General features: G+C 36.8%; 2 protein-coding genes across 4 annotated transcripts in view; both read right to left on the bottom strand.

Moving 5' to 3' along the window:
- Positions 1-3,218: 3,218 nt before the first annotated feature.
- LOC122973857 (protein S100-P-like) lies at positions 3,219-4,461 on the bottom strand. The gene is made up of 2 exons (XM_044341631.1): positions 4,212-4,461; positions 3,219-3,469 (listed from the first exon to the last, which is right to left on the bottom strand). The coding sequence occupies exons 1-2, from the start codon at positions 4,347-4,349 to the stop codon at positions 3,329-3,331; spliced, it is 279 nt and encodes a 92-aa protein (XP_044197566.1). The 5' UTR covers positions 4,350-4,461; the 3' UTR covers positions 3,219-3,328.
- Positions 4,462-7,074: 2,613 nt separating this feature from the next.
- Positions 7,075-12,514, bottom strand: part of LOC122973901 — a 35,779-nt gene continuing 30,339 nt past the window's right edge. For 2 of the 3 annotated variants that reach the window (XM_044341704.1, XM_044341703.1), the window contains exons 3-5: positions 9,761-9,874; positions 7,877-7,977; positions 7,075-7,223 (exon numbers count right to left, since the gene is read on the bottom strand). In XM_044341704.1, the coding sequence (XP_044197639.1) occupies positions 7,158-7,223; positions 7,877-7,977; positions 9,761-9,874 (281 nt within the window). In that variant the 3' untranslated portion in view covers positions 7,075-7,157. Of the gene's footprint in view, positions 7,224-7,876; positions 7,978-9,760; positions 9,875-10,108; positions 10,466-10,896; positions 11,010-12,514 lie in introns of those variants that run through there. The other variant, XM_044341705.1, reaches the window with a different exon arrangement.

The following is a 12,514-nucleotide window of genomic DNA, read 5'->3' as shown; positions in this document are numbered from 1 at the left end:
ACTTTTGCACCAAAATTAGACATTAATAATTTCATCATGTTTTTTTTATTATTATTATAATCAATACACCCTGCTCTCTCTTCAATTTATTGATGATTCTATGGTGACTTCCTTTTATGGATCAAAATTCTTTGTCTTGTTGAAATGGAGAACTACTCATTTACTGTATTGAAATAATAGTTCTCATTTTGCCCATACTGCGTACCAATACAGGAAAACATTGGAAGAGAATTGAGTGATAATAACAATAAACATGGGGTATTCTTTGTAAAAGGTTTAAAATGGCTTTATTAATGGTTAATAGATCATTAAAATGCTTTATAGATAGTGTATGGAGGCAAAGAAAGGCCAGAAATATCTGAATCTTGTAAGCTACTCAATACTTCTTTGTGAAATTTCACCACTGCAAAGTCTTGATGTTGAAATTTGAATACCACTGAATTAATAGCACTGAACATATTACTTTGAAAAACCTGAATTTATGTGCTTTGAAACTGACTTCTGTTGTGGTTCACCAGTTTAGATTCCACTATTCCACTATTTTAACAAAAACTTATCAAGATGTTTAAATCCAAGTTTGTCATTTTCGGATCTTAAAATTCAAATCAAGTAAAAAAAATTAAGAAGCTCATATTGGCTGGGTTATATTCAAACATTAAAATATGCATGAAAATTGCAATCTTGAACATCTGGGCTACCAAGACAAGCAATCGAGCCTGAATGGAGTGAATCAGACCTCTGTCCTATAAGGTAATGTCCAGTTTCTAAATGTTCAAAACTTGAGATTACCCTCTGAAATTTGAATGGAGGGGACCATTCAAACCACATTAATTCAAATAGATGGCTTTTGATGGAGGATAGATGGTAATTAGTAGTGGTTACATTTCACTATTTACTATTCAGCCTCTAATAAAATTCAAATTATTTTGGCCTTTCTTTACCTCTGTATTTACAAGCCATTTATAGGAACAACATTTGGGTTGCCAGGTTGTTAAACATCCACCATCTGGGTAAATGATGGTAAGGGTAAAGGCTCTTACTTTCTAATAAACCATTAGGTTTGCAAATGTTTACATGGGAGAGCCTGGCAACCAAAAATGAATCATTGTTAAATAATCTATTAAAAGTTATGACTTATAAAGGATTTATGAATGCTTGGGAATGGTGATTCATTCTTAAAATTGGAAACACATATCTGTGGTTATTATTTGTATAACACAAGGCCCACTTACATAGCTATTCTCAGAGCTTTTGACCATATTCCATGGCCTGCTTCAGACAATAGAACTTTCTTATGAAGACAGAAATGCAATTAAAAATAAATGAAATTAAAAATGCAATGTGTTTGTGCTTATGCACAAGTGAGCATCAAAAACATACACCAGCAAATACAACAAAATCCTCACCCCACCACACTTTCCCTCCCCACCTGTATCTCCTGACTCCAGAGCCACATCCTCCTCCGTTCTGGACACCTAATCCCTATAAGCCTTTATAATGCCCCGCACAGAGAGAGAGAGTGAGAGAGGAAGTTGAGAGAGGAGAGTCTGGGCTTAATGACCTTGCAAGCCGATTACAGGCCAGCCACATTTCACAAACAGCGCTGTGAGGCCTCCGACTCAGCCTGCAGTCAAATCAACTGCAGTCACACAGGAGAGGGAGGTCATGAATGCAGACATGTTGTTCAGGATGGCAGCAGTGATTGATTGATGATAATATAATGTCAAACCTATGCATTTATTGAAAATACTGTTTAATCCCAGTTTGTTAAATGGAGAGAGTATCTGCCACCAGAGGGCAGCATAGGCATGCTGTGATTACACAACTGTCCCGGCTGGAGAAAGTGTGTCACTCGGCCAGTGCACCCTGGTGGGCAGATAGAGTGCTGACCTGACCTAAAGACAGAAAGTAACACAGAGGTGGATTAAGAGGCAGCTTGATGCCTCTGATCACAGGATTAACAAAATAGCTGGTCCAAAAGTTTCCCTTCCAGTGTCTGTGAGTCTCCAAATCCCCACTGTTGTTTTTGTGATGCCAACTCAGACTAATCAGGTGTAAACACAATGCAGGTCAAATATCAGCACCACTCAGGCTCAGTCTGGACTATCAGTTTACATCATAGGGCTGTTGTGTAATTCAAAATGTCCCCATCAATTTGTTGTGGTGGAAAAGATCCTGTTGTTCTTGAAATAGCCCTGCATGTGACCACGAACATGTTTACAAGACGCTGTTTGTGACGTGCTGACATGCTCTGTATGTTGCTGACATTGCTGCATGAGACGCAAAACCACCGCTCTGACCACTTGCTTATTATTGTGCAAGTGCCGACGATGAGAATGTTCCATTCAGCTGTTGGTTGAAACCCTTGTACCTACAAAATGTCCAAAATCATTTAGTTTGAAGCTTGAAATGGTTTCATCAGAGCAACTGTGGATGTATTTCCTCAACAAAAAGAGGCATCTCGTCAAATCCTCCTGGTGACGTTAAAACATGAAATCCTTTAGTTACAAGATTATTACCTGCCAACAGAGAGGTCTGAGAAGGCATAGTACATTGAGTACTCTTTATTTCACACACACACCCTGTTGCCCTAGTTAGGCAGGAAGTCTTGTGACTGTTGTAACTTGAGTGAGGCTATCTGACCATGTATAGGAACTCATTGAAAGCCTCAAACGTAAAATGTGACCATTGATTTCACACTTTTTCCATCAGACCATTGCACAATATTTTTTACCACAGTAGCATGCACAAACAAAATTACTGTCTAATTAGTTATATGTTCATATCTTTTAATGTTTTTCAGTTATTGATGCTCTTAGTTATTAGTTGTTACATTTACATTCCTTCCCTTCATCTCAATATTGTCGTGCTGCTGTTCATTTTCATTCTTTGAGTCTTTTTTTCCTCATGTTTTTGTGTCTCATGAGAAAAACCTGTGAGAAATTCTCCAAACATTCTCAGGAACCACGTTTTAAGGAACTAAAACCAGCTTTGGTTCAAGCTTGAATTTTGAGTGTTTTCTCACATTGCTGTAGAAATCCAAATGCGTGGATGCGATGTAGTAACTTATTCTATTTCATAAAGCACAATCAGCATTTTTCTTTGCATTTATATTTAAGCTTCCTTACCATACTGCTCTATGTGGCCCATTATGAATGGTTAAAAAACATCTTACTGCTTTTTATTTCATGTTAGTCACACAATACTTGACAACCATGTATAGGTAAATAAACCATTTTATTCAGTTGTTACAGAAAACAGTCAGTACAGGGGTTTTATTTCATTGTTGGCGCTGTCTGGCCCACACCCAATGGTGCAGCCGTACTGCTCACTTCTTGCACATGCGGTTGTGGCAGGCGCAGGTGAGAGCAGCTACCAGCACCACAAACTCGTTGAAGTCAACTGTAGAGTCTCCGTTAAAGTCCAGACCTTTCAGCAGCTTGTCCACCTCACCTGGGTTCTTTGCTGCCTGCACAGACCAACAAAATACCATCAAACTGTTGTAGTTTATTACAAAGTTCTTTTTTTTTAAATAAGTGCCTTGCCCAAACACTTTTTTTCCAGCCATGTTTAGACAACTTTTAGTATCAAGAGTGTATTTATTCAAGTGCAAGATAGTTATTTCAGTGAAGAAAGGCCATTGTATTGAAACTCGATGTTAGAACAGGACATAAAGATGAGAGGAACTCTTCAAACTGGTCAAAAGTTCAAAAACACAAAATCTACTTTGACAAAGTATCCAAAAATGCACAGCTGCAAACTGTTTATCATGTTTAAAGTTGTTTGGTTGTAGGTTTGCATGATGAGCTGCACAGAGGTGGGGCCTGGGATTGTTCAAAAATTAGTATTAACTATTATGTGTTTATTGTGTAAATTTTTATATGCAGCACAATGTAATCTAAAGTATTTCTGGGGCATAAATGTAATAGTTAAATACAAAATGAAAATGGCTCTTTCAGCATCTGTTAAATCTGGTAAACGGGCATTATGATGCATAGAATCAGCTAAAAAAAATGAAAAATACATTTTCTTTAATTGTACATTTTCAGTATTGTTGCCTGTTTAGTATCTGAACACTCTCTGTAGCTTGTGCTATGCAGCATATAGTAAATTCAGTGAATGAATATTAGTGTGAGCATGATGTGCTAGGTCTCGGTACAGTTTGCTACCTGGTCAGCACAGTTATTACCCTCCCCAGTGGTGTACAGTACCTTGAGCATTCCAGGCAGCTCCTTCTCCAGCAAAGTCTTGACCTCATTGTTGGTTAGGGAGTCCTTACTGCCCTCGCCAGCAGCATAGGTATCAAAGGTCTTCATCAGGAGAGCCATGGCTGTCTCTAGCTGGGTCATGGTTGCTGCTTGAGAGGTGGTTGATACGGTAAAGAGGAAAACAGAAGGCCAACACCGGTCAACAGAGCCGAAGATGTGTCAGGAGTGGAAGAGGAGAGAGCTGACTCCTTTTATACCTTTTTGTAAAATGGGTTTGGGACCAGTGATAAGACAAGACTCTAAAGGCCAGGTAATACCAGTTTAAGTGTTTGATATAGGTGTTGGCTCCAACTGTGTCAACACAACCTCAGTCCAACTACGCCCAGTGTACATATTACCTCATAGACCATATGCAGCTAGTCATTTATTAATTTAAGGTGAGGTCTTTTCATTAACCAAACCATACAGGCAGGTGACTCTGAGATTCGTTTCACTGAGATAAAGCAAACCATGATTTTATTTGTGCGAGTTATAAACTCTGCGCTGTGTATCATCACTAGATGATACTGAAACACATTTAAACCCAGTGATGCTGCATCAGCTGTGGTTGGTGGTCGTCTATGCTGCTGTGCAGAGGTGAACTTGAACCACATAACTTGTTGTGTCCATGTCTGCTTGCATTTTTCTTTTGTTGCTGGTAGCCTGCCTTGGTCTGGCCTTGTTTCCTGGAAACAGCACCCTGTCAAAGTATAGGGCTGCAAAAGTTTATGTGAAAAACAATGAGAAACATTATGAAAGGAACTACATTTTTCAGCTACAATATATTACTGCAGGATGCATTTAAACAGTTGGATTCCATGACTTATTAGTTCATAAATCATTCAGATCACACACATCGTATAGGTGCACAATAATATAAGTAATGTGGAGAATGACTTAACATGTTGTACCACCATTCAGCAGCCTAAAACAATGAGTTTGAGTACCTGAGTCATCTTTTATGATGTTGAAGTCAACTTTAAAACAACTCCTGCAGTATGTTCATCAATGAGACACTTGTTGACAGCACTGACAGCTTTAAACTCAGTTTCTTGAGCTCTACACACTAGCTGTATTGTCAAGAAAGACTCTACTTGCCAAGAAATCTAAAAGAATTTTGTCCTGTAATTCCTATACAGATGACACTTCTTACAGTGTGAAAGTGTGAGAAAGGAACCGTCACATTCACATCATGTGGTGGTTAACACCTTTTGCAAGTTATGTCCGTGAGTATACAGTATACTGGCGGGTACCATACTGTGCTGTGGTATACAAGTTTAGTTTGTTCTTATAAGCAAAGGAGTGTCTTTCTGAAACTAGCTGACTCATTGGGTCAAGTGTTTCTGTATTAACTCCTTGGTAATCAATAGGCGGCTATTAGGCTGGTACAGTATTTCTTATCTTATCAGTTAATAAATACCTTATTTTCATATTATGACCTAAACCCTGGATGGATTATGCTGTGGAAACATGACACTAAAATCATCTGTTGCGCTACATTTCTGTCCAGTGTATGAGCTAACAATTTAGCATACAATACAGCTAGCATTATTGAAAGCAAACAAAGGACACACTCAGCATTGGCAGAAGAATGATATGGTCCACACATTGCTCACACATAACGATCCCTACGGAAATCTTTGGGGAAAAATTAAAATATAATTTTGTTTTAGCTGTTAGCCAGCAGCAGGTTGTATCTACAAAGGTATTTTCAGGATTTCACAGATGTCTAGTGTATACCCAAAATGATAAAATGTTAGTGTTGAAAACTGCATTTAAACATTTTCACATATTGTACAGGCCTGCCCCACTACCTTACACAGATGAGAAGAACATATTCTCACATTTTCCTTTAAAGGGGACATATTATGCTTTTTGTGTATTTCTGTCATTTTTTTTATTGTTATGATGTCAGACATCTAAGTTAAACATGGCCAAAGTGGTCACAAATGGGACTATTTCTGTAATTAGTTAACACATCCCACAACGCTGACATATGCTAACTCATCTACTAGCCTTAGAAGCTACAGTTTAACTATTTCTGTATTTTGGGATGCTAGTTGAGTAACATTATTATACATACTGTATGCTAATGTATTAGACCAAAACATTTACCCTAATCTGAACTACACACCCTTTTTGTTTGATGAACACATGGCAAACAGATGCCCATAGCATGGTGCAGTCCATTAATGTGAGGAACAAAAACATCAGCTCTCCAACGTGTGTGTTAGCATCCTCACTAACTTTGAGGTTTAACTTTTTTCTGCTCTCAACAGTACTGGCATGTTTCACAAATGGGGTCTCAGGAAATTTTAGAAAATGAATTCATAACCTGAGATGCAGAGCACATGTAGAGAGATGAATAATGTAAGATAATGCTGGTAAAATATGGTCTCAGCAAAATGAATTTACAGTAAGAGATTGAGCCATTTAGATAGTCTGTGGCAGTTTTGTGTGCTGAAAATGCACACAAAAAGGTCAGGGAGAATCTACCTTGGCTCTCACAAGCACTATTTCCACTTCCTGTCATTGGCCTATTATGCAGCGACCCCGTAAAACCACAGTTTCCACTCTGCATCTTTATCATGATCTGAAGTCATTGTGAAACCTGCATCTTTGTTTGCATGTGGACCACTGACTAGCTGGAAGAATGTTAAGTCAAAACAAAAGCAGCTCAATAAAGTCTGACACAAATAACAATGTCTATAAATGCATTCAAACTTTGTTATACTTAGAATGAACTTGAAAATGAAACAATCACACAAAGATGGATGAGAAATAAAATATTTACATGTGTATAAAATCTTTTATATAAATGCAGGACAAGAAAATGAAGTGAATGTACATTATATACATGCAGAAAAGTAAAAATAGAAAATACTGGGAGATGAGATTCCCTGCAGATCCTTATTCGCTTTGTTTCTTGTCCGTGTGTTCAAAGTAATCGAAGGATTCATACACCGGCACCTGACACTGAGAAAGACAGAGAGATTTTTTTTAAAAATGCAATTACACATTGTGCTGATGGTTTGTTCTGCTTAAAGGTCAATATTATGATTAGACCTTTACTGATGTGCACCGTAAAAAACTGAGTAGGCGTGAGCAACAGACACTATTAATCAGAAACAGGATGTCAGTTATATTTCATAATAATCTCTAAGCACTCCAAGTTGCAGCTTAAATCACTGCAGTTTGTGAAACATACTATTTCATTGTTTCTGACAGCGTATCAAGGTTGTAGCTTGTAATGTTGTTGTACTGGATTGTAGTGTATTGTATGGTGTTTCATATGCTTTTGCACTTTCATATGTGTGAGTTATGTAGACAAAACATGTTAGAATATACTGTAATTTAGTCTAACACAACAACACCACAAAGTACAGTCTTGAAACATCATTTTTAAATAATATATCATTATTTGCATGGCTATTGTATTGTATATAAGGCAATGTATTACATCGTAAAAGTATTTTTCTGGTCACTCATTGTACAGTATATTGGACAGCATGATCAGTTTTCACAACATTTGACTTCTCTTTCACCACACTGATCAAAAGGGAATCAGGATCATGTTTGTTGGGTAGCACCACATTAATATGTTTTCTTCAGTCTGATATTGGACTCACCCACTGAGAGGAGCCTTTGGAGGAGCTGGTGCTGTGTTTGTCCATGTCTGCCACCTCAGAGTCAAAGTGCGGAACCTCGTAGATCACCCTGGCTGCTATCGCTGAACATGAAACACACAAACACACCAATTAGAATAAGAATAGAATTAGAATTGTTGGGAAAAATGATGCAGAAGTGCATTGCGTAATTATAAGATAGTAAGTCATAATTATGGGATACTTAAATCATAATTATGCAATAGTAGGTCATATAATTATGGGATAGTAAGTCATAATTATAAGATATTTAAGTCATAATTATGAGATACTTAAGTCATAATTATGAGAAATTCAGTCATAATTATGAGATAAGGACTCCAAATTTTTTTTTTTGTTGAACGCAATGCGCTTCTGTAAAATGAAGCCTAAGCTGTATAAAAAAATACATAAAAGCAGCAATCAGAACACTTAACGGATAAACATGGTGCATTTAGTGGCTAAGTAGCCCGATATTTGCCTCAGTAGTAGTAGAGACTGTAAAGTAGAGACTGAAACAGACCTAAAAGGAGAGTGAATATTGGACATATATCCAATAGGTCGCCAGAAACACGACTCTAAAGACTCTTGAAAGAAAATGTTGCTCTGATGGATGATCTGATGGATGTGTAAATATGCAAACATTTGCTAACAAATTTGCAATATCAACTATATAAACTAACATGTTCGTGTTGGGTTTACAACTTCTTAAAAATCAGTTAATGTGGGTTTAAGAATTCATTTGGAGAGCCTGTTGGTCATCTTTAAAGCACAGTAAGATTTAGCATTTATCAATCAGTTTTATTTACTCCTCAGTTCAAATTTAAGACAACTGACTGTTCTTGTAGGTTTATAGAACTGTTAGGTTTGCTAAAATGTATCTCTGAATCTTAAAGTTGCTTAAAACACACTGTTGCTCATGATTTCATCCTGTAACTGTGTCGTCTACATTTTCTCTTCTTTTAAGTCTTTACAACTTCTTCTTTTTTGCTACTACTAATTATTGTTTTTGCTATTGGCTTTTCAGTGTTTCACACTATGAAGCTGTTAAAGCTGGCGACCATCCAATCTCTCTCTGAACTTTTGGGTAACTCGAAGGCTTCTTGTGTCAATCTGCTTCTCACCTTCACTTTCAAAGACTTCTTATCAGCCGCAATACGCAGGTTCTTGTTTGAAATGGAGGCTATTTTTCTTTTCTTTTTTTAAATGTCAGGTTTTGTTTCAGTTTTACAGAACGTTTTACACAACGTGGATTTCACAACGGTAACTATAGTAGAAGCTACTTTGGTGTTTGACAGTATATCTATATCTAGCTCTATATCTATATCTAGCTCTATAATGAGCTAAATTACTATCCTCTGCTCTGTGTCCTTGCAGAAATGAAAGAAAGACATGAAAAAATATATTTTCTCACTAACATTACCAGTGTTACTGTATCTAGTCATGCAGATATTTTGGGGGGTTTAGCACATGTTTTGAGATGTCCGTCTCTGAGTTTTCTGCTGCAACCTCAATAAATTGAAGGTGAACAGATTTTTTTTTTGCACTCACAGCATTGAAAATTACATTAAAAATAATTACATGAATTACATTAAATTGCATTAATTACAATCTAAACTAGCGTTATCTCTTTCAAAAAACATTTCCAAGTTACTCACACAGATGAACTTTGAACATTCATGAAACCATTTCCTGCTGAAGAAATATTTTTCAATGTGCTAACTTTCACCTCCAGTGTATTTGGGTGGAGGCAGAAGACTCAGGCAAGCTGAGGCATAAATAGCTGCATGACCAGATACCCATGAGAGGTAAGTAGGGAAATGATAAGTGTCTGATACTTGAATAATAATGCTGCATTTTTCTTTGTACCTTGTTTCCTTCGCAGTATGCAGACACAGATGAGAGTGAGGAGCAGCACTGGAGCCACTACAGCCAGGGTAATGATCAAGGAAAGTGAGTTGCCGGTAGAAGATGAAGGACTCCCTTGTGAGAAAAAACACAAATGTGTCAATTATGAGATCAAGAGAGTGAATGCTTTTTACATACAATCCAATTTATATTTGTACAACAAGAAAATAAGGTTTGACTGAGGTCATATAAATTGCTGTTTTGTGAACAGACCTCATCCCACTTCAATAAAAGCCCCGTCCACTGTAAAATCAATATACTAGTAAACTCTTATTGCAACACACAAGTTTCTAATGTTTTGTCACCTACCTTTTTCTGTTTTGTCCTTTATGTCGTCTCTGTCTTTAACTTTGATGACAGTACCTTTTCCTTTAGCCTCAGTTAAAAATGGTATCTCCTCAATCACCTTGCAGTAGTATTTCCCTTCATCCTCTCTTGTGATATTTGTAAAGGTCAAGGTTGAACAGTTACAGGCCTCCTTCTGCTGACATCCTTGAGATGTATTTGTTCTAATTTTATTCTTTATTTCTGTTTGGTTTTTCAGCCAGTTAACTCCCACTCTTTCAAACGTCCCTGTCCAGCAGCAGGTGATGTTTACCGTCTCCCCCTCCACGACAGAGACATCAGCAGTCTGGGTCACATCAAGTGTGCCTGTTGATGAAACACCTGTAAAGAGACAGTAAAGAGAGATAAATGATTTGGTAATTTATCACAAGACTGTACAAATTGCATCACTACAGAAGCTAAACGTAGTGAGTAATATGTTTTTGGCACTTTTCAACAACAGGATATGTGATTCAATCTGTATTGTGGGTAAAGTTGTGAACATCCCATAAAGTGCTGAAACATCATATCACATCACAGGTTTTCATTTCTCTTTAAAGTGAATATTAATACTGCTCTGAAAGTGACTGTACAAAAAACATTTTTCAGTGTAAAAAGGGAGTATCAAACCATAGAAACGTATATACATATACACATACATGTATATATATGTATATATACATACATACATACATACATAGACAATAATTACAAAAACCTGTCGTCGTTTTATTCTTGCACAACAGAAGCAGAATGTCTGTATTTCTACTTACTCCAAGATGAGAGATCACAGAGCGAAGCCAGAAGCAGACAGCTCAGTAGAAGCTTCATCTTTCCACAATGATTCACCTCTGACAACTGACACTTATCTCTTCACATCTGCTGCAAGTCCCTCCCAGCATACGCTCACACATGAACACACACACACAACAGAAACATACTGGGCATCAAGTGTGAAAAACCACGATGTCTGTTCTTTCCTCTTTAAGAAAGAAGGCGATGACTTTCTCTCTGTTTAATATAATTCTCACGAAAGAGTTTGAAAAAAGACATTCTGCTCTTCTGCTTGACAAAGATCCTCTTTTATTATACTCAAAATACTGACATACAGTAGGTTACTAACTAAATAGATACTGAGGAGAGAAGCATTGGAACAGTCAGTATTTCTTTTAAGAAATAAATGTATTGAGATTATAATGATGACAAGGTTTTATTCTCATAGACTGTGTTTTTTCAACATGGACTCCATTTCTAACACTAAACTCAGTCCTAAGTTCACCTGATGTATTTTTATAGTACGTTCATTATCAGCATTTGAGCATCCAATAAGTGTAACCTATAGTCATACACTGTATTTTGTTGGTTTACTTTGGTTAGAGCCAGTGGTGGAATGTAACTATGTACATTTACTCAAGTGCTGTACTTAAGTACAATTTTGTGGTACTTTTACTTTCCATTTCATGCCGCTGTAAAGTTCTACTACACTACATTTCAGAGGGATTTATGTTGTTTACTCCCCTTAACTATTTACTCCACTACTTGTATTTTCCACTTATACTTACATAAAGTAAATTATTATGAAAAATCATATGATACATTCATACAATATGATGCAGTACCATTACTACTAATCTACCCAGTAGTGTATAAAGTATCTAAAATTGGCTCCACATTACAAACTAAAACATTAAAATGCTTCGACGTGTATTTGTAGGAGTGATATAGTGATAAAAACAAATAATATAATATATTGTAATAATATTGTACTTTAAAAGAAGTCCTTCTGCTAAATGAGTACTTTTACTTTTGATACTTTAAGTACATGTGGCTGATGATACCGCTGTACTTTCACTTCAGTAACATTTTGAATTCAGGAATTGAGTATTTTTACATCATTGTATTTTTACTTTTACTTTAGTAAAGGGTCTGAATACTTTTCCCATCACTGGTTAGAGCCACTATTTATGTAGTTTTTATGTGATTGTACCATCTTTCAAATCATTTTGAAGGCGCGAGTGTTTGTTTGTAGAAATCATAGACAGTCCTGGTGGAAGTTGGTTCAGTTCACTTGTTGCTTGATTAATGAGTTTGTTGTGAGTTTGTTGCTCTGTGTCCATCAACCAGTCAGATCCATGGTCACAGGTTGTTGTTGGTGGTTATTTTGGTATCACCACTAGGAGGCACTAAAGTCCTACAAAGAAGTGTAGGTTTATCTTTAGAAAATACTTGTTGTACAACCAAGAATTGTGTAAACCAGCAAAGCTTTATTGAACTTCAGTCGAGAAGGTGGAAGTGTCTGGACATACAGCATCTGCAGAAGATTTGCAGGGATGTAAAAAGAATCTTTCCCAGGTGCATTAGACGAGAGGACATGAGGTGTGATATGGATGA

This window comes from Thunnus albacares, chromosome 22 (genome assembly GCF_914725855.1).
Source record: "Thunnus albacares chromosome 22, fThuAlb1.1, whole genome shotgun sequence".
NCBI classification, from domain to species: domain Eukaryota; kingdom Metazoa; phylum Chordata; class Actinopteri; order Scombriformes; family Scombridae; genus Thunnus; species Thunnus albacares.
Note: the sequence above shows the minus strand (reverse complement) of the source record. Positions and strands in the feature narration are given on the sequence as shown.

Excerpts from the sequence above, each read along its gene's own strand:
- LOC122973857 (XM_044341631.1), bottom strand. The coding sequence starts at position 4,349 with ATGACCCAGCTAGAGACAGCCATGGCTCTCCTGATGAAGACCTTTGAT. Across the intron at positions 3,470-4,211 it reads AGCTGCCTGGAATGCTCAAG|GCAGCAAAGAACCCAGGTGA; the intron begins GTACTGTACACC and ends TGGTCTGTGCAG.